Here is a 22,843-nt window from a genome sequence, read left to right as displayed (position 1 = left end):
CTGACTATGGGGCAAAATGAGGTGCTCTTTTCCCTGAACCGCATGGAGGTGGCCTGTCTGTGGTGTCACAAGTGGTTCAGACTGGCTAGGGTAATACAGAGATTGTGAGAATCTTGTGGGAAGGGCCCTGTAATGAGTTATCAGAGGACTTGGGTGCTTTAGGGACAGAGAGGTTGCTTGTGGCATAGTCTTGGATATACAGATTAGGTACAGCATCTTGGGAAAAAGAGGTAGGGAAAGATGCAAGGAAGGAAATGAAATGCATAGTTATTATGCACCTGCCATGAGCTGGATGTTTCCCAGTATGCTATATTTTTTAATCCCCCCAAAACTCAGAGGACCTCTAAAATACAATATACTCATTTTACAGGCAAGGTTACTGAAGATCACACAGGCTGAGGAAGGGCTGCTGAATTCTTCAATATGAACCATCCCTTTGATAAGAAACTGAGTGGGCCTGGTTCTTCTCATCCCAGGAGACCTCTGGTGTGCTTCCTGGCATATGAGTGAGTGGGAAAGGCTCTGCCAGTCCTCAGTCCCCCACCCCTCTTGCCACTCAGCCTCAATCTGTCAGCTAGACCAGCTAGCCTGTCTATTAATGCAGACATTGATTTGGACAACCAGGCCAATCAAGAGCCCATAATTACTGGGAGTTTTAATCAACTCATGCCAATTCAGCTGCCGCTCAATTTGTGCTGGACTTCGGTGCTGACAAGGAGGGAGGCGGTGGGGGCTTGGGGGAGGCATGCAAAAAGGATTACAGGGATCAATAGTCCTGCGTAATGATGGACAGCTGCTGCAGGCACCACCAGGGGGCCTGAGACTTCAGAGTGGAGGAGACAGAGCCTGCCCCCATCCCCCAGGAGAGCTCCCTGGCACAGAATGAAAACCACACCCCTGTTTCATCTCTGCCTACATCTGGATCTGGAAACCACTTAGGCACCACCAGCCAGCATCTGTTCTCTGCAGGGTCCAACCCTCAGTATCTCTCTCTACATTTTGCCCTCAGCCAGGCCTGGCCTCCTCTTCTTGAAGAAAATTATGTATCCTTCAGAGCCAGCAATCCCATTACTGGGTATACATCCAAAAGAAAATAAATCATTCTACCAAAAAGACATATGCAACCGTATGTTCATTTTATCCAGTGGACTGGATAAAAAAATAATGTGGTGCATATACACGTGGAATACTATGCAGCCATAAAAAGAAAATCATGCCCTTTGCAGTAATACGGTTGCAGCTGGAGGCCGTTATCCTAAGCTAATTAACACAGGAACAGAAAACTAAATACCACATGTTCTCACTTATAAGTGGGAGCTAGGCTGGGCGCGGTGGCTCACACCTGTAATCCCGGCACTTTGGGAGGCCGAGGTGGGTGGATCACCTGAGATCAGGAGTTCGAGACCAGCCTGGCCAACATGGTGAAACCCCATGTCTACTAAAAATACTACAAATTAACCAGGGGTGGTGGTGGGCACCTGTAATCCCAGGTACTCGGGAGGCTGATGCAGGAGAATCGCTTGAACTCAGGAGGCAGAGGTTGCAGTGAGCCAAGATTGCACCATTGCATTGTAGCCTGGGTAATGTGAGCAAAGCTCCGTCTCAAAAAAAAAAAAAAAAAAAAAGTGGGAGCTAAATATTGGGTACTCATGGACATAAAAATGGCAATAAGAGACACTGGGGACTAGTAGACGGGGGAAGGAGGCAGGGGGCGTGAAAGGGAAGAAACGGGCAAGGATTAAAAAACTACTTATTGGGCAGTAAGCTTAGTACCTGAGTGATGGGATCAATTGTACCGCAAACCTCAGAATCACACAATGTATCCAGGTAACAAACCTGCACATGTACCACTGAATCTATAATAAATGTTGAAATTATTTTTTAAATCAAATTTTAAAAAACGCTGTAAGTTATATCTCAGCAGTCTCTGTGGTTATGTTCCTGAGTTCAAAAAGCAGAGGAATGCTGAGGAGACAAAAAAATAAAAATAAAGTTAATCCAGATATTGTAATTTCCTAGCTGTGTGACTTCAGGCAAGTCACTGCACCTTTCTGGTCCTGGTTTTCCTGTTCTAAAATAGACTCAATAATAAATAACCACCTCCTGGGATTGCTGGGAACATTCAGTGCTGTCACGAATGAGAACTCCTTGTGTGGAAGTTCCTTCTTCTTTTTGATGTCCCACGTCAGAAAGAATCAGTTTTCTTTTTCTCCCATGTTCATTATTCTTCTCCTAGCACAAGCTTTATTCTGCCAGGTGGGACGGTTTCTGGGTCACAGTCTGTTTCCCCATGAGTCCACAGCTATTTGGGGACAGGGACTGTAATACACACAGCTTCCTTTTCTCAGCCCAGCACGTGGGAGGGAGACAAGCCAGTACGCAAGGCAAATGTGGCCTTTGGGGTCAAGCGAGCTTGGGCTTGAATCCCACCTGTCTTTGCCACTTACTAACCACTGTAATGTTAGCCAGTCAGTTCATTAACATTTGAACCTCAACTTCCTCAAAGTAAAATGAGCCTAATTACAGTTACTCAGAATTGCTATGGAGGAAAAAAAAAAAAGTTAGACATTTAATGTTCCTAACATAGTTTCTGGCACAATGGTTAAGATCCCGATTGTTATAAAAGTTGCTATTATGATTATTATCACTCTTAATATTCAATGCTCAGTAAATATTTTTGGAATGTAATAAAATGTCTGGTTGTGTTGCTTAGTTTTGGCTTGAGTTCCAATGAAATACCAACAGGCCATTATCCCCACATGCCAGCCATCTGTGCAGCATTCAACATACACTTACTGAAGACACCAGAAAGGAAATTCAAATGCTTTCAGGACATACCGTGGGCCAGGCACTACAGGAAGTGTTTTCCTGTTTTCCTTATACTGCTTTGCTGAAGCCCCACACTTCTATGAGATTGCTGTTCTTGCTGTTATTAGCTTGATTTTTTGCAGAAGAGAAAACTGAGGCTTTGTGACTGGATATGTCTTTCTTTGTAGTTCTAGCAGAGCCAGGGTGCAAACATGGGGGCTTTTGACTCCAGGCCCCTGCTCTTTCCACTGTACCATACCATACCATTCCTTCCTTTTTTTCTTTTCTTTTCTTTTTTTTTTTTTTTTTGAGATGGAGTCTCGCTGTGTCACCCAGGCTGGAGTGCAGTGGCACGATCTCGGCTCATTGCAAGCTCTGCCTCCTTGGTTCACGCCATTCTCCCACCTCAGTCTCCCGAATAGCTGGGACTACAGGTGCGTGTCACCACGCCCGGCTAATTTTGTTTTTTGTATTTTTAGTAGAGACGGAGTTTCACTGTGTTAGTCAGGATGGTCTCCATCTCCTGACCTTGTGATTCACCTGCCTTGGTCTCCCAAACATACCATTCTTTACTTGTGGAGGCACCAAGAAGTAGAAGACATGAGAGTTCCTGACTTCAGGAAGAATCTGGACCAATGGTAGAGATCAGGTAAATTTCCAGAGGGAGAAAAGTCATAGTTCAAAATAGCTTATGATAAAAAATGTGCCAAACAACAAAAAACAAACAACCTGATTAAAACATGGGCAAAGGACTTGAATAGACATTTCTCTAAAAATGATATATAAATGGCCAACTGGCACATGAAAAGATGATCAACATGATTAGTGAATCATTAGTGAAATGCAAATCAAAACTACCTCACACTCATTAGGATGGCTGTTATCAAAACTTCAGAAAATAACGAGTGTTGGTGAAGATGTGGAGAAATTGGCGCCCTTGTACGTTCTTGGTAGGACTGTAATATGGTGCAGCTGCTACGAAAAACAGTATGGAAGTCCTCAAGAAAATAAAAATAGAACTACCATATGATCCAGCAATCGCACTTCTGGATGGATATCCAAAAGCACTGAAAATAAAATCCTCAAGAGACATTTATACACCCTTATTCATAACATTGTTATTCATAATAGCCTAAAAGGTAGGTAGGATCAACCAGTGTTCATTGACAGATACATATACACACACAATGGAATATTATTCAGCCTTAGAAAGGAAGGCAATTCTGACACATGCTGCAGCATGGATGAACCCTGAGGACATTATGCTAAGTGAAATAAGCCAGTCACAAAAAGACACATGCTGTATTACTCTATTTATATGAGATGCCTACAGCAGTCAAATTCACAGAGATGGAAAGCAGAATGGTGGTTGCCAAGGGCTGGGGGAAGGGAAAACGAGGAATTACGTAATGGGTATAGAGTTTCAGTTTTGAGAGATAAGTGCTGTAGATTGGGTGTACAACAATGTGAATTTTGCATCACACTACCAAACTGTACACTTTAAATGCTTAAGGAGATACATTTTATGTTATACATATCTTATCACAATTAAAACAATTTTAAAAATGTATTTTAATAAGATGGAAGTAGAGAGTGAAAGACATAATGGTTCCTAACTTCAAAGAAAATCTAGACCAACTGGAAGGACTGGATAAACCCCAAGAGGGAGATAAGTCATGTTTCAGGATGGTTTCTGATCAAGAGCGGTGCTGGAATGACAGCATGCTACTGTGTGGCTGGATTTGCTCACACATACTGATCACAGCTAATTATCTGAATATATGCTGCCCACTTTTGCCATTAGAGAAGTCCCAGGGAATTAGGGGACACAGGCTACCATCCTTGCTTTGGGTACATCCCTTCCCTTCTCCGGTCCTCAGTCTTCCTAACTGTCCAGTGAGAAAAGAGGTAGCTGGTCTGTAAGGGGTCTCCCATCTTGGACATTCTATGGTTCTCTGCCAGAGGTCAACAGGAATTCTAAGGGAGGTGGGTTCCTGCAGTAAGCAGCACCTGCTCTAGGGCAAGTGACTTGGGAACATCTTGCAGCTTTCCCGTACAGCCTCTTTAAATGGCTAGTCAACCTTTCGGTGGCAGTCACGAAGCCTTCTGCACAGAGTGAGGGTTCGGTTCAACAAATGCCTATTCAGGGCCGACTGTCCTCCAGGAACTATAAAACCTTAACTTTATTCTTAAAAAAAAAAAAAAAAAAAAAAAAAAAAAGATACGTATAGTCTATTGAGGGGGAGAAAAATAAGTAAGCACATTCTTACAGTTCTTGAGGTTTTGTTTTGTTTTGTTTTGTTTTTTGAGATGGAGTCTTGCTCTGTCACCAGACTGGAGTGCAGTGGCACGATCTCGACTTACTGCAACCTCTGCCTCCGGGGTTCAAGCGATTCTCCTGCCTCAGCCTCCCAAGTAGCTGGGACCACAGGCACATGCCACCATGCCCAGCTAATTTTTGTATTTTTAGTAGAGATGGCGTTTCACTATGTTGGCCAGGATGGCCTCAATCTCTTGACTTTGTGATCCACCCACCTTGGCCTCCCAAAGTGCTGGGATTACAGGCATGAGCCACCGTGCCTGGCTGAGGATTTTTACAAGCACCAAGGGCTGAGGGAGGGGAGGCCAGGGAACCCTTTCCTAAGAAAATCTGCCAAGACACCTGAGGAATGTCTATTCAATAGCTATCTGGTGATGATAATAAATAGCCTTTGTGTAGCTCATTAATAATAATAATAGCTAACACTTAATGGCACTTACCGTGTGCCAGACACTGTTTCAATGTATTTTGAACGTTAACTCATTATGTGCACAGCCTGATGGTATAGGAACTACTAGTCTACTCATTTTACAGAGAGGGAAGCTATGGCGCAGACAGCTTCAGCAACTTGTCCCAAGGATACAAGGCAAGTGAGTGGCACAGTCAGGACCTGAAGCCACACTACGCTGCCTTTTACAGTGTATTAAGCTTTCTAAGTTACTTCCTCATCTGTTATATTTTTCTAGCCTCATGGAGAGAGGTGCTGACGCCATTTGGAAGAAGAGTATCCTGAGGTGCAGAGATGTAAGAGAACTTCCCAATATCATATAGTGATTAGATGTGGCGCAGGACAGAGGCTCCACTCAAGTCTGCACTGCTACAAAGCTGAACCCTCTGGGCTGATGGCAAGACTCAGTGAAGGAGCTCTCTCTGTTCCCAAGGCAGAGGCTCTAACTGTCTTCACCTGGGTTCAGGGTGCTGGGATGAAAATGAACATCTGCTGTGTACACCCCATATGCCAGACACACTGCTAGGCTACGCTAATTTATGAAATCTTCCCAACAACCCAGAAAAGAATGCACCATTATTTTCACCACTCACAGATGGAAAACAGGCTTGGAGAGGGAAGATGACTTGCTCCAGGTCCTCACTATAGATGCTTGGATGTCTCTCCGTTTTCAGAAGCCTCGTGTCCTATTACTTCTCTGAGCAGCACAGAACTGAGGGGATTTTGCTACAGACCAAGTGTAGGGAGGTGTTTGGGGGAAATAGCTTATTGTGACCTTACCTGAGCACTTAACTATGGAACCAGGTCTCCTCCTAAGAGCATTGAATGTGCATTAACTCATTCCCCCCTCACAGCAACCCTAGGTGGCAAACACCATTACCATGCCCACTTAACAGATGGGGAACCTGAAGCACAGCATGAAGAGCTGTGTTAACTTGATGAAGGTCACACGGCCAGTAAGCGGTGGAGCCAGGAAGCCTGGCACCTGAGTGTCTTTTCTTAGCCCTTCTGCAATACTTCCTCATACAACAAACATGTAAGGAAAATAAAGGAAACACAAACTCAGTTTCTCCTATTACACCCTCTCACGACTCAATCAACACAGAACACTTCTGTGACCTCTGGTCACAGAGAAGTGTGTGGCAATTTCTCTCTGGCAGCAACCAATTCTCTGGGAGATCCTCCAGCGGACACCAGCTGCGTGTCCTCTAATTCAGTTCAATTTTGACACTATCTGACTGGAGATGGTGTCAGATCCCACAGGTTGAGGACCCAGTCCCACAAGACTGCCTCCAATTTCCACTGCCGATTCCAAGCCCCAGGTTATTAAACCTGTGCTTCTGATGACCAGCTATAAATCAGAGTTCCCACAATCCCTTCCTTGGGCTCCATTAACTTGCTATAGCAGCTCACAGAACTCAGGGAAATACTTACGTTCCCTGGTTTATTGTAAAGGATATACCAATTAACACCAGATGGAAAAGTTGCACAGCGCAAAGAATATGGGAAGGGGCACGGAGTTTCCATGCCCTCTCTGAGCACATCATCTTCCAGCAACCCCCATGTGTTCTACTCTCTGGAAACTCTTGAACCTAGTCCTTTTGGATTTTTATGCACACTTCAATACTTAGACCAGATTGATTAAATCATTGGCCATTGGTGATCAACTGAACCTTCAGCCCTTCTCCCCAGTCCAGACGTTGGGCGTGGGGCTGAAAGTCCCAACCCTCTAATCATGCCTTGGTCTTTCCTGTGACCAGCCCCCCCGAAGCTACCTAGGGGTGGACAGCCATCAGTCAACTCATTAGTATACAAAAGATGCTTATCACTTTGATAACAAGAATTTTAGAAGTTATACGCCCAGAAACAGGGATAAACACCAATATATATTAATTTTGCAGGTACTATTATTTCACCTTTTTTTGAATACTGGGAGACTAAGACTTCAACAGGTTTAAAGCAACTTTTCTCATTATTACAGAGGAAGGGATCGAGACAGGATTTGAACCTGTACAGCTTGATACCAAGTGACTTGTGCCTAGCGGTGAGCTACTTATTCAGGGGTCAGGGCCAGGCCTTCATTAGGGCAGGCTAGAGATATGGACTTTTCCATGCTGCTAGGTTTAACAGGCTGGTATCTCTTCCCCATCTCTTGTCACTAAAAACTCAATTTGCAGCTTGAGGCTGTGTCCTCACATCACACCTTCTCATTGATCACCCGGACTGTGAGTGAGAAAGATTTTATAAGCTAGTTAGTTGGCTTTGCAAAGCATAGAGCAGCAACCGTTGAGCATATGCTTCTGTGGGTATATATTTATTCAGCTTATGTTGAGTATAATTTTGGATGGTATGCATATTTTATTTTTTATTGCAGAGCACAATTTAAAAGGAGAAAAAAAAATCCTTCTCTGAATGGAGACAGATGCCATATATGTTGGACCCTCAAGGGACTGAAAAGGATGAGGTTCCCAAGTCCAGTGTTCTGGGAACGGAGGTGGGTGGAAGGAAACTCACAAGTGCTGGGAATCCAGGATCAATTCCAACACCCACAGCAAGGCCAGCAAGGTACTAACCACCCAGTCCAGGGCAGGCCCTTCAAGGTTTTATTCCCAAGGCCTCCCCAGTAGCCTGTCTGACTGTTCTCTAGATGTTATTTACTGAGTACTAAATATTGGCTGATGGATGAAGTGCACATCATCTGCCTTAACTTTCCCCACAGCTCCATGTTGGGATGCTGTTGTCCATATGAAAACACAGATACTACATTGCCCAGTGTCATCAACTAGAACAGCAGGAATCTGTACACTGGGAAGCCTGACCCCAGAACCAGTGCTCTCAAATCCCACCAATCTCATCTGGTAGTTACTGGAGTTCTCAGCTTGGAGTCCTGATATCCGTGCTGCCAATTCCTATCTGAGTGACAATGAACATGTCACTTCCCTTTCTGAGTTGGCTTCCACACTCACAGAATGGAGAATGTGATACCATTTTGCTGGGGTGTTATGAAGATTCAGAGATCCAAAGTTACACTTAAAAGTCATTTGAGACATTTGTTCTTTTTTTCTACCCCATCCCCTGCCTAAAAGGTTCTCCTCTTACCCAGGATGAACTCAAGATGTAACATTTTAAAATGAGCCTTAGGAAAAAACCTGCAAGGGTTTGTACCAGCTGGAGAAAAATAAATACGCTCATGTGAGTGCCAAAGATTCAAAAGAGAGAAGCAGCAGCCCAAACCAGAGTCTACACCAGAGGGAATCATTATGGAAGGAGAAAGTCCATCTTATCATTGTGCAGAAAGGAAGGATCCATGTGTGACTCTAGGGAGCAGGATCTAAAGCGTCATTTTCTAGCTCTGTAAATAGACTACGTTTGGGCTTCTTGCTAGTTAGGACACGGTATCTTTCTAATGTTAGGGCCCAAAAGAGGGTGTGACACAGCAGTACTTAGTTGTCGAGCTCTGAATGCAGCTAAAATTCAAATGAAACTGTGGGTTGTCTAACAACCAATTTTTGCTTCAACCAAAGGCAACTTTGATCTAGCTTGGTAAGATGTGCTAGATGCTGGAGAATCCATTACCAAGAGTCAAGAATAAAATAAAAGAGCAACTCTATGCATACCTATGTGGGAAAACTGTAAAAAACATGATTAGCATGAAAGACAGGGTCTTGGCCACTTCCAGAAGGGAGGACAGGGTTAAAATCGGAAATGGAGGCATAGTGGGTGTGTTAGGGGAGGGTTTCTGGAATGCAGGCAATATTCTATTTCTTTACATGGTTGATGGTTTAGGTGAGAATTGCTTAATTAGTATTGAAACTGTAAATAATGTTTTACACATTTTTCTATATATTTTATTGCACAGTAAAATTGCTAAATATATTTCTATCTATCTGTCTATCCATCTATCCATCTATCTATCTAATCTTATAGTAAAACTACTAAAAGGACATGTCAAAATGTTAGTAGTTATTGGAGGTGGCATCACTATGGGTGATATTTTTTTTCTCTATATGTTCTAAATATTCCTGTATGTGCATATAATAATTTCATTAAAAGAAAGTTTTTAGTTGAATTGCTTCATTACCTAAATAAGGCAACCACCAAAATTTAAAGATCAGTTCCACCACTTCTGCCTGAAATTCCTCCAATGGAGAATTTCTCCCTAAGGTTCAATATGCATGAAAGAACAGCTCTCCAGAGTAAGTTGAGGGGTGCCAAATTCCACTGGCTCTTATACAGGCCTATCTGCAGTGTCTTCCCACTCTGGACCGAAGTACATCTTTGACTTAGGGACTGTGACGGGGAAGGGAGATGCCCCAGAGAGAATCAAGTTTAACTCTCAATTTGTAGGAAGGACAAGAGTGTAGCTGAGGATTCACAGTAAACAGAGCCATGTTGAGAAACAGGGTTCCTTCCTCACCTTGGATTATATTATCCCCATGATAATGGGCCTGAAAAATCACCCTTCCCTTTCAGTGATGATGAAGAAAATTTCTGAATACCAAGGAAAGCCAGAAAAGGGTACTATGTTTCCTAGCTCGCCAAGCTCCTCCCTACACAATAGGACCTGATCTTAGGAAGGGAGTTCATGGCCCTGGGTTTTGCTCATGCCTGGCTACTTTCACTGGGTCCAGCCAACAATATTGTAAGGTGCAGGGAGCATTCCCATTTTATGGATCAGATTAGAGGGGCTCAGATACATTTGACAATTTGTCCAAAGTCACAGAGCTTCCCAGTTACAGGAATGGGATTTGAACTTAACTCTGAATCATGGACAAGTCTATTCTTTTCACTGGACTGGAATTCTGATTAACTAGCCCATCTCTCTCTAGGAACGTCTGTCACTCAGCTCGGGTAGAATTTTCTCAATGAGGAGAAAGGCTATTGAGTGTTTGATGAAACCTTCTCACTGTTTGCTCCCTCAAGGGAAAGAGATTTCAAAATACCTGGGCCAGTGGGTCAAGACTTCTTAAAGCAGGGATCAGAGAGAAGCTGGAGAATACAGGCAAAAGGATACCTTTATTATTTATGAAGTTTAATAACAATAATAATAATGTCATTTCTCATCCACTTATCCTCAAGATCTATGATAAAAGACAACAGAATGATGATAAAAATAAGAGTCATGTTATCCTGGGTGGAAGAGAGTCCTACACTGGAATTTCAGACACCTGGGTTCTATCCAAGCATAGCTCCTGTGCTCTTTAGCCTCAATTTGATCATCTTTATTTATGACCCAAGGGGAAAATACACACACACACACACACACACACACACACACACACACATGGTTAAGATCAAGCTAGGAAGTCAGATGTCTTAAAAATAAAAAAAAAAAAATTAAAAAAAAAAAAAAAGGAAAAGGTCTAGGAAAAGCAGAATGTGTAGTTTTGCCTTAGAAAATTGTCCCAAAGAAACACAACTGTATGCTTTCTATGCTTCCATTTTTAAAATTACATATATAAACTGTTATTTATATTTGCATATGCATAGGGAAGAAGTGTATGGAAGGATATATGTCTATCTATATATACACCAAACCGTGGCACATTTATCTAAAGTGGGTGAGTAGTTAAGAAAAGGGGCCTTGAGTTTTTTTCTGTATACATTTTAACACTGTACACATTTATTTTATTTTATAATGAGAGTGAGCTACTTTTAGAAAACCAAAAAAAAAAAAAAAAAAAAAATTAAAGGAAGATTGATGATCAAATAGAGAAAATACCTTATGAATGCAAAAATTCTATTATTATAATTAAGATGAACACAATTATTCCAGCTTTTCGTTTCAGAGCTAAGGAGGTGTCTGATGATCAGCATTTTGATGCCTCTGGAGACACCGGTGCTTGGCACAGCTACTAAGAATCCTGCAGTCATGGTTTCCGACCTCCTCAAACCCTCAAGGAGACAGCAGACCCACGGCCTCGTTTACTCTCCTCTGCACTGCCTCTTGCATCTGGACCCTCTCTCACAGACACAGTGTACACTTCACTGGACTCCACTCCCAAATGTACTCCATGTATTTTATCACTCGGAGACCCTTTAGGCCAGACACCCTAGCCTGCCCTTGGGTTGTATTCTGAAAGAAAAGCAGCACCTACAACAGTGTAGAACACCAGATGCTCTATTGCTCCTTTTGAAAAAATCCACACCTTCATCCAAATCATGAAACACTAATACAATTTGAAAGCTGTCCTTATAGACTTCTGGGAATCTCTTCTAAAGAAACAGCTCAAAACACAGAAGGTGGCTTCTGCCCAAAGATGCTCAGAGCAGCACGGTTTATAACAGATTAAATCTGGAAGCAATCAACGTGTTCAACCAGAAGACAAAGCAAATGCTGGTATGTTCCCCTTCATGAAATATTGGGCAATATTAGTGGTATATATGCATTTGTCCTGGTTAAATGTTTTGGTATCAACCTGCTTTGGCCCAATTTGGCCCAAATTCACTGCTCTAGAACTGAGTAGCTATGTGTTCCTGAGCAAATTACCCAAGCAAATTACCTAACTCTGGCTCAGTTTTCCCCTCTGTAAGAAAAGGGATAATAATGAGATCCACCTTAGAAGCTTTGGATCATAGCAAGCACTCAAACAATTTTAGCTCTCATCATTGCCACCACCACCATCCTCAACCCTGCATGAGATATCAGATAATAACAATAGCAACCATGTTTTGTGCCTTTTTAGAGCCATGTTCTAGCCTATTGCGTATGCATTATCTCAGTTAGTCCTAACAGCAGCTTTGGCAGGCGTAAGTATTATTATCCCCATTTTACTCAATAGGAACCCAAGGCTCAGAGGCTTTAAGTAACTTGTCCCAAAGTCACATGGCTAGTGAATGACAAGGTAAGATTTTGGCCCGGGTTTCTCTGATGGTAAAAACTGTGTACTTAAGCACTATAGTGGCTTCCTGAAGGTAGGGGATGGTAGTGGGAGATGGTAGTGGGAGCAGTGATTTATGCAGGGCTTGCAGACAATAGGTGGGAGAACCAGGAGTGCAGCTTCCATTTCCTGCCTCCAATTTGGGGCTCTCTTCTCATTATTCCCCCACACCATTATTTCAGGAATCAAAGGATAAAACCCATCACTTTGGAAAAAGGGGGGCTGCTTCCTGACTTTAACAAATAATGACTTTCACACAATAAAACCAGCTTACCAGAAATACCATCAGACCCAGCAAATCCAAGTCCCAATGAAATAAAATAAGGGGAAAAATAGAGAAGGCTTCAAATGTCATGAGAATAAAATATTTAATGTCATAAAAGGGTGCATAGGCTTTATGAGAATACCACACATAATAATCTTGGAAACGCTATTACGCCACCTACCCACCCAGCCTGCTCCAAATTCATAAGGGAAAGATGCAAATGCACTGATTGGAAAGATGCAAATGCTCCTGATTGAGGAGCTATGCCCTCCTTTTCATTTCCCACACTTTGAGTCCTGTGTGCAGGCATTGAATCAGTGGACACAGTACAGCTCCAATTTCCTTCTTTACTGGCTATTCTTATGTCCTTTTCCAATACTCATCCTCTTTAGCTTCCTCTGGATCTCTTGGATGCAGAGGAGGAGGAATAAATACTGGATATTGGTAGAGGATAAAGAGAAGAAAGTGCCCCTCCCTTTATGCTCTGTAACATTGGGGACATTTGCCCTATCCCTAGGGAACTATTCTCAGCCTTGGGAAGGTGCCTTCTGACGAATTAAGAGAATGAGCTTTGGAGTTTGACAGAGTTTGGAGTTTGCTCTGCCTTTACCCGGCTGGCTGGATTTGGGCATGTTTCTCATACTTTCTGACTCTATTTCCTCATGGATAAAACGGGAATACTAATAATGCTAATAATGCTTGGCTTATAAGGTAGCTGTGAGGATTTGCAGGGCCAGGCACATAATTAGTACTGAAACGCTCTCTCTCTATATCAGTAATACTAGACCTGATATTATTTATAGCATTTACTCATTTAACTTTTAGTAGCTTTATTAATATCAGGCCTAATATCAGGCACTGATCAAGGTATTTAACACATATAGATAATTCTCTATCTGTGGACCTATTTGACCAGAGGATACTTTGATGAAGACACCATGGGGGAGATGTGTCATCCTGTCAATCCTGTTTCCCAACCCAAAAGTCTGAAGTTATTTCCATAAAGACACCTGCCTGCTGCCTTTGCATCTTTCTAACAATTTTTAAAAAGAAAAATAGGGCAACCATCAGTCCCCTCATTTTGAATTTTGACAAAACCTGTCTCAGTTGTCTTCTGAATCTATCATACCCCATGTGGCTGATCTGCAGGGATAAATTTAGCCTTGAAAGTCCACTTCTGGAAAGGAAAAACAAGTCTCTAGGGGCCAGACCCCATGGAGGCTCAGCCCAGCTGTACTGTGTAGGAGGGTTACATGCCCAGGCAGACAGGGCTGGGCGTTCCCTGGTCAGCAGTGCCTGGGCTGTGCTCCAAGGTGATTTCTCACTCTGCTGATTCTTCTTGCTAGTCTTCCCCACCCCTCTTGAGTTTTGTTCCTTTAATTACAGTCCAATTGAGTTATTAAAAGGGGGAAAGGATGAGGAATGGAGCAAGGCCATCTCTCTCTCTTACTGAACCAGATTCCAGTTTTTGCCTCCCTCTGAGAAATGCTATAAGGTCCCTGGCCTATAATAAATGGAAATCCATATGTTTATTCATCTTGACTTTTAGAAAGGCAGCCTCTTGTTGTTATCTTTCAGCACCTCTGTGCAATCAGAGATCCCATGATCTTTCCTAATATCTGGCAGGCCAGATGGATTTTTAGGTCAAAATGAAAAAAGAAAAAGATGGGGCAGAGGAGGCAGAAATGTGATTGGGTGATTTGTAAGGTTGAGGAGTGTGTGATCAGTTCGAAATCGGTCTGGAATTCAAAGCCAGGGCTAAGAACTGACCATACAGGCTCCTCCTGAATGACATCATCACTCTAGGACCCAGCAAGTATGCACATCCTTCCACTTCCTTTCTGTGAAGGCCCTGACTATTCAATGTTGGCCCTCCTTTCTATCCTCCTTTTCCATTATCTTTCTCCACATACCCCAGTTTCCTACCAGATAGTTCCATTTTTCTCATGTGTGAAGTGAAGGTAATAGTAATATCTGGCTCACATTATTACTGTGAGCATAAGGTTGGCTGAAAGAAGCAAAGCACTTAGAATCATGCTTGGCACAGTCTTTGTATGGATGGTTGCTTTTATATTACTAGCTTTTCTTTTTTGTAAAATGGACATGATAGTTCCAGGTAGGTGGCAGTTATAGGCATTAATTGCCATGAACACAGGCAAAATAGTACATAGTAGGTGCTCAGTGAATGTCAGTTCTCTCTTATGACCATTCTTTTCTCTGCAATACTCACACCAATCGTCTTAGATAATTCTCACACAGAGAAACAAAGGGGTTTGTTCAAAGTTACGCTGCAATCCTGCTGAAGTCTGTCTTGTCTTCTGAGGGGGATTATCAAACAAGGTGTAACTCTTGTGGTGTTTTGCTCCTGGTCCATTCACAGTGCTGGATACAGGAATGTTGCAAAATAAATAATTATACTATACAGTGACAAAGCTGATGCTATGGGCCATTAGCTGTTGGAATGTGCAACTGGAAGGGAGTCTTGGAATTAAATCTAGGTGGTATTACTACCTCCCTACATGAACTTGAGCAATTTCTGTATCTTTCTACGCCGTTGTTTTTCTGTTTGTATAATGGGAGAGGGTCCCTTCCGGCTCTAGTAGCCCTTGTCTGTGTCCATGCACTGGGTAAATGGGTAGACTAAAGATGACCACACATTCTTTGCTACTCTTCTCATTGACAGGTGAAATCTAGCTCTCTCCCCCTTGAATCTGGGCTGACCTTATTGACGTGCTTGACCAATAGAATGTGGTGGAAATGATGTTCTGAGACTTCTGAGGCTGGGGACTAAGAAGCCTTGCAGCTTCTGCCTAGGCAGTTAGAACGCTGCATCTTGGGATGGTCCCTTGGTAAGCCCAGGTTTCATGATGTGAGAAGCCCAAGCCAAATGGGGAGCCCATGATAAAATCATCTATCCAGTCGACAGCCCCAGCTCAGGTTCAGCATAGCCAGTGTCAACCACCAATGATTGCCAGTCCTAGCCCCAGACAGGTAATAAAGGAACCCTTCTGCAAATGACTCCTCCAGCCCCAGATGGCCCATCTGTCTTTGATCAGAGACAAACCAGCTGCACCCTCCACCTAGTCCTGATTCACAAAACTATAGACAAAACAAGAGTGTGTGAAGCTACTGAGTTTTGGGGTAGTTTGTTACACAATAATAGAAAGCTGGAACCAGGAAAGTGAGCCATGAACTGATAGTTCAAAAGGGGTATTGTGATCACCAGATTGTCTGGTATTGGGTTAATCAAAAGGCTTCCCATGCTGGGAAAACCAGAAAAACATAAAAGAATGGCATTAGTGAAATGCGTCAGGGGGCAGCAGTTACCTAGAGATGGTGGTGGAAGTGTCCTCCATACGATGCTGTGATTAAGTGCTTGCAGTTTTCTTTGTTTTTGTTCTCTATCTTGATTAAAATTTTGCAGTGTTTATACTGCCACACAGAATAAATGGACCCATAGCTTACATTTCAAACTGTGCCTTGCTGACATCATTATGTTTGTCAGATTTATAACATTTCTAACACACAACAATTTTTCACTCTTGGAAATACTGAAGGGGAACACAGGCTCCCTCTCTTTTCTGATGTTTCATTCACTGTTACTTCCTCTATCCCTGGTCAAGGGATACGATCTCCTTGGAAATAACTGAAAATAAAAATAGTAGCACAATTATTTATATATTATTTACTGTATCACCCTCCTCATATGATCTTTTACCTGTTATCAGTATGTTATTGCTATTGTAGCAAATTACTATGCAATTGGTGGTTTAAAGTACCGCAAATTTATTATCTCACAGTTCTACAATTTAAAAGTCCAACTTGGGTCTCAATGGGCTAAAATTTAGGTGTTGGCAGGGTCGCATTTCTTTCTGAAGGTTCCAGAGGTAAGTCTTTCTCTTTGCTTTTCCAGCTTCTAAATACCACTTCTCTTCCTTAGCCCGTAACTCTCTTCCTCCAACTTCGTAACTGGCAATGTTGCCTCTCTCTACCCCACTCCTCTGTTTTCCTGAGCACACTCTGACAATCCAACATACTCTCGCTCTTTTAAGGTCAGCTAGTCATCTTAATTCTGTATGCAAATTTAATTCCTGCCTCTGTCATGAAAGGTAACATACCAGTCACAGGTTCTGGGAATCAGGATGTGGACATCTTTGCAGGGGCCATTATTTTGCCTACTACGTATCTTATGGCCATCCTCCAATTGACCAGTTAGCTATATAAGAAACACATTATCCAAAGGGAAGTCTACCACAGCAGAACCAGAAAGCTGAGCAAAAATACGTCAGATTTTTAAAATCTTGTGTTTCAAAAGTTGAGGTCTAGAAGGCAGAGCTATTATAGAAGGTAAAACAATAATCATCATTATAATGACAATAAGAAAACAATAGAAGAATCTGTGATCTGTTAGAGAATTACCTTCCCTCATATCCACAAAGAAGTAAAGGTCATTTGAGCTGGTGGAAGAGAGGAATGTTGGAAGTCAAACAAAGTAATCTAGAAAATGCTAATGAGTATCCTAAAAGGGGTCCCATCCTCTATCCTTACCAGGCTAAGCCCATGAGTGGATGAAGGGGATGAGGGGATACAGAATATCAGGTGGGCTTGAGGGTTATGAAGGTAAAGGGGCTCTGGGCATCCCTTGCTATATAGCACAGGTTGACAGCAAGCATAGTGAGTGCTCCTCCCCACTGTGAAAACAGCCGACTATAGATCCTTTCCTGGCATGTCTAGATCAAAAGAGCTCCAGACAGCTTTTCTCAGATCCTCCAGGTGGAACTGTTGGACATTTCTCATGCCCTCTAGAGGCTGGAAAAGCTAGCTGATGGACAGAGTCAGCTGGCCTTAAATGACCTTGTGGTGGAATAAAGCAGATGAGGCAGCAGCTGTACTACACTCCTGTGATTCAGGTGGGAATGGAGAGGAAGGAGAGTGATGGACAAGGGTCAAATGAAGCAGCAGGTACCAGATTAAAAAGTGATGGCCCAGTACCAAACATCCCCTTAGCTCCTAGGCCTTACGGGTACGTTGGCCCTTTGAACTCAAATGTTCAGTTAAGAGATGGGAGGCAGAAAAAAACTGAAATTGACTAGAGTTAAGTTTCTACTAACAATGGAACAGAAATGAAATGAAATTCAGTTACAGAAACGTTATAGAACATTAGATATGCTGTGCTCCTAAATTTGCGTGGCCGCATATATATCCACTACATATAAATATCAGTATTGTGGTCTCATTATCTCACTTATAAATGGTACTTTGTAAATCTCAGATCATTGTCAGTTATGTTCTTTGAGCCCTTTGAGGTTTTTTTTTTAGAAAAATTTATAAGTACCGTTGCTCCCTTTTGAAAGATTAAGAAACTGATGCTAATGAAGTCAACATAGACTCCAGAGCTATGATCATTCTAATGCCTAAATCCAGGCTTTAGCCCAAATCACTCAGCCCAGTCTCCTTTCCATGATTCTTCAACAAGAACTCATCTCAGCTCCAGTGTGGGAAAGCAAGCCAAAGTGGCCCTGGCAGAAGGACTGATAGTGAGACATGGTCTTGGTCTTCCACCCTGCCACCTGGCGGTAAGACCTTGGAAAGTCACTCTGCTTCCTGAGCCTGTTCCACATTCCTGAGGGAATCTACTACTGCCCAGGTTTGTTGTGAGGATGAGCTCTTAGCTTGTAGACATGCTTTGAGAACTCTAAAGTATTCTAAAAATATAAGGCATTATTATGTAATACCTGAAGGAATTTCTTAGAAGGTGATCTAAGAGAAGAAGTTTCTCTTTACAGACATGATGGAAAATCTACAGAGAAATGAAAGGGATTTAAAATCTCAGGATAAACGTGGGATTACCCTGTCTATTCTGAAGCACAGAGAGGAGCTTGCCTTACATCCATTGAACCCTAAAGTAGTGGTTTTAAAATTACATCCTTAATCTAGAGAGGAGGGTCTTTGACAACTTCATCAGACCGTTGAATTTTCTCTTATCCCCTAGGGAATGAATGTTCTTTCTCTTTTAATTTTTCCAGTTTATGTGAATAAAAGACAAAGAGACACAAGTCCAACCTACACACACACACACACACACACACACACACACACACACACCCCTCTGTATTTGAGGTTTCATTCCTATGGGATGTCTATCCTAAAAGAAAAAGAGAAGGATCTTAATTAGAGAAAAGAGAACTAATGGAAAAAAGGAAAGAGGCAGACAACTTAATCCTTTGAAAAAGGTCAACCTCATGTTCTGGACATAACACGGGACATCCTTTTGAGCTGTCTGTCCACTGGCTGGGTTTAAGCCTTGAGCAAATCCTCCTCTCCTCCACTAGCACCTTTCCAATGTGCTATATGAAGGGTTAGGTTTCAATGGTCTGAGGCAGACAGCTGTTGATGTATATCAATCTAGCATCTACAACTCCTATTGCCAGCACCCCAGTTTTTCTTGAGAATCTATGCCTTCCCCCATCTCAGGGCCATGCATTTCAGGTGTAGCTGCCTCCTGGTGCAAGCTCCAGGCATGGCTGGCTCTGGGATGAGCCCAGTTAATCCCCCTGACCAGTAATTGGTACAGGGATAGATGGGCATGACAACCAAGTTGGCCCAATGAGAAGGAATCTGGTGACAGTAGTTGGAGGTACTAGGAAAGAGGTGTTTTTATCCTGTAGGACTTGCATCCAGCCTGCAGCTGGCCCGAGCATGGCACAGTGCTAAGGAAAGCAGAGCTAAGATTAGCAGGGGGATTCCAATGACATTGCTTGAGCCCTTCAATCCAATTTTCTCCAGACTTCAACTTAAGCGAATGCATTTCCTTTTTTTTTTTTTTTTTTTTTTTTTGCCTATACTAGTTTGAGTTTAGTTTCTATCACTTGTAATCCTGAGAATTCTAATCACTAAAATTTCTAATTGCCCATTCACCTCTGAAGATCTGTTGATCTTTGTGTCTCAAATATAGTTTCATTGCATTATCTCATTCTAGAAGCTTCTTCATATTGATCTCCTGACCTCTGTCTGTTTCTCAGCTGGTGTGTAGCTGCATTAAGGGTCAAGTGTGTGTTCTATCTCCCTTGGGTCTTATTCAGACAGCCTAGTCCACAGCAGGATTCCCATCCCTACTTCTATCCTTCGCTGCTTCTTCTTTATTTTTTCTTTATTTATTGAGATGGGTACTTTTGGGGTGTTGAGCCAAATCAACAGATTCCCTGGGTCCTCCCTCAGTTTTTTAAGAAACATAAACTGAAAAGCCAGTCTGTGCTATAACGTGTCACAGGTGACTTAATAAAGCTAAGTACAGCATACAGTCAGGATACTGTATGGAAAAGAAGGTCACCTGTGGGGAGGGAAAAGGCCTTATAGAGGAGATGTCTCAGGAAAGATGTTCACTTGTTTGCTTCATAGGCTTGGAAAGCAATTCTTTCTAGGCAGAGAGAAGGTACAAGAAAAGGTTCTGAGGCATGAAACAGGCAGGCAAGTTCATAGAACCCCATCTAATTAGCTCCATTAGGCTCTAGTGTAGATTGAAATGAAGCAATAAGAGATGTGGCTGGAGAGACTGAAAAGGGACCACAGAAAGAAGAACATTGAATGCCAGGCTGAGTTTAGCCTATGTGGCAATGTTTCCCAAGTGTATTTTCAAGATAACCCAACACACACACACACACACACACACACACACACACACACACGTTAAAAAGTCAGGTTCCTGGGACCTAATTTCCTCTTTAGAATAAAAGCTTCTAGAGGTCAAACCCTGTATCTTAGGTCATTCTTATAAAACCATCAATTTTGGCACACCCTTCTGCAAGCAACAGGAACCCTCCCACTTCTTCTGTGACCTTGTCCCACACTAGATACTAAAATTCCAAGCAAACAAGGCTGCCTCTCCCTTCCTTCATGTCTTTGCTTGGCTGTCTCCCCTCTTTCCCTAATGTTGACTCATCTTTTGAAGCCAAAGCCAAAAGCCAACGTTCCAAGGAAGCCTTCTATGAAACTGAGGTCCCAGCTGAAACTTTCTCTTCTGGACCCCACCAAAGCACCTCCTGTCCATACTAGTTACACCTCATTGACATCCCCCCTACTATTGTATTCACAGAGGTAAGGCATTCCCTGTCTTACTCTCAAATGGACTGTAAGCTTCTGAAGGTCAGAAGTTCTCCAAGACCTATTGTGTGGTGGGCACTTAAGTTATAATATCTTGTTTCATGCTTCCAACAATTCCAAGAGGTAGGTATAATGATCTCACTTTACAGGTGAGAAAACCAAGGTAGGCTGGCATGCTGAAGGCCACAGAGGCAGGTGAGGGTAGTGCGAGTGTGATCCTCCTTACCAGCATTCCCTCACAGGGCAGGGCTTCCAGCAGGTGGCCTTAGCACCTGGGCCACTGCCATGTTCCTGGGCCAATGGGCACTTACCACACATCCTGAGGAGTCCACCTGCCGGTCAGATACACACTTGAAGTTGCGAGTGCAGCCCCCATTGTTCCGAGAGCAGTCACGAACTGGCCCGAAGGAGGACAGCAGGTCATTGATAGTTTCAAAGTATGTGGACAGCATCGCTTCTTCCCTTGGAGAGAAAGGGGATGGTTAAACCCGAGACATTTGCATCCCTAGATTTAAAAAAAATGTGAATTCAATACATTTGAAACCATAACTTATTTATAATCAGGAAAATAATAACAATCAATATTACAAAAAGGAAACAACAACAGGTATACCATCATATGACACGGTGCTTGTCAAGTTGTGATACAGAGAAATGGACCTAGAACTCTATACTCTTTATTTCATTAATACTTATGATTCTTGGAGGCAGTCACGAGATGTACACTTTACCATAAGCGAACTGTGGCTGAGCAAGGTGAAGTATCTTGCTGAAGGCCAGCAGCTTACAATGTGACAAAAGTGAAGTTTGTATTAACTTCCAGCTGAGTCCAAAGAGAAGGCTCTTCTCACTACCTCTTAGCTTGCATCCTACCTGTTTCTGCAGATTTCAGAGCTCCCTATAGCAACTCTGCAATAGGGCACATTCCTATTATTCCAACTTTGTGAATATAAAATTGAAACCATGAAAGATTATGGGACTGACTCCAAATCCAACAGTCTATAAACAGCAGAGCCAAGACACAAACACAGGAGTCTGACCCTCTAGGGCCCTAGATCCTTATTTTTCAGACTATTGTGTATAAGTCACACCATCGAGACTGTCAGCAACAGTTGTTGGAAAGGTCATGGGATTCCAGGGAAATACATGATTCCTCCCAAATGAGGTTCTTAAAAGATAAGACTAGACTTGATACCATAATCCATGGATCTGCCAAAATTTTATGAGATGGAATTCTCTACAATGGAGGATACAGATGGGAGCTTCTGATGCTGTCTTCTGCAGAAAGGGCCCGAAATAAGAGATACACTTGCACTGGGGTATGTGATTTCCACACTTACAGGAGATTTTAAAGGAGCACCATGAGCAGTGAGAAGAAGCACATATCCTTCCCTCGTCTGTGCCTCATGAAGTCCAGAGCTGTGAAGCAAGGGAAATGAAGCAGGAAGAGGCTAGCACACACTAGAGGGGGTATCTCTGCACCATCTTGCATAGCTTCTTCCACTCTTCTCCACCTCAGGCTTGGACCAGGTTTGAAACTCCTAATTCATTTCCTGCCTCCAGTCTTACCCCTTCTGTCCCATCTTTCATACTGACTGTCAGTGAACTTGGTAAATCCCAGCTCTAATTAGATACTCCTCTGATCAATAGCTTCCCAGTACTTAGAGAAAAAATATAAATTAACTTCTCTGACATTCGGACTTCATAATCTGGTCCCTGGTTACCTGTCCAGCCCCATTGACCCTCTCCTTATATCTCTATCCACTAGGTACAGGCTTCGTCTCATTCCCTGAACACAGAATCTCTGAAAACAGGTTCTAAACTGGAAAGTTACATGCAGGAGGTTTATTGACGAGCCCTCTTGGGAGATGCATCTGTAGAAGGTGAGGAAGGGCTGGGCGTGGTGGCTCACGCTTGTAATCCCAGCACTTTGGGAGGCCTAGGAAGGAGGCTTACTTGAGCCCAGGAGTTCAAGACCAGCTTAGAAAACGTGGCAAAACCCTGTCTCTACAAAAGTTTTT

At 42.7% G+C, this 22,843-nt stretch overlaps 1 protein-coding gene across 3 annotated transcripts in view; it reads right to left on the bottom strand.

The window, feature by feature from the left end:
* ASTN2 (astrotactin 2) overlaps positions 1–22,843 on the bottom strand; it is a 997,023-nt gene that overhangs the window by 422,393 nt on the left and 551,787 nt on the right. For all 3 annotated transcript variants that reach the window (XM_023223654.2, XM_023223656.2, XM_023223655.3), the window contains one exon: positions 21,134–21,284. In XM_023223654.2, the coding sequence (XP_023079422.1) occupies positions 21,134–21,284 (151 nt within the window). The remainder of the gene's footprint in view (positions 1–21,133; positions 21,285–22,843) is intronic.

Source organism: Piliocolobus tephrosceles, chromosome 14 (genome assembly GCF_002776525.5).
Source record: "Piliocolobus tephrosceles isolate RC106 chromosome 14, ASM277652v3, whole genome shotgun sequence".
In the NCBI taxonomy this organism is placed as follows: domain Eukaryota; kingdom Metazoa; phylum Chordata; class Mammalia; order Primates; family Cercopithecidae; genus Piliocolobus; species Piliocolobus tephrosceles.
This window is presented reverse-complemented; position numbering and strand designations above follow the sequence as displayed.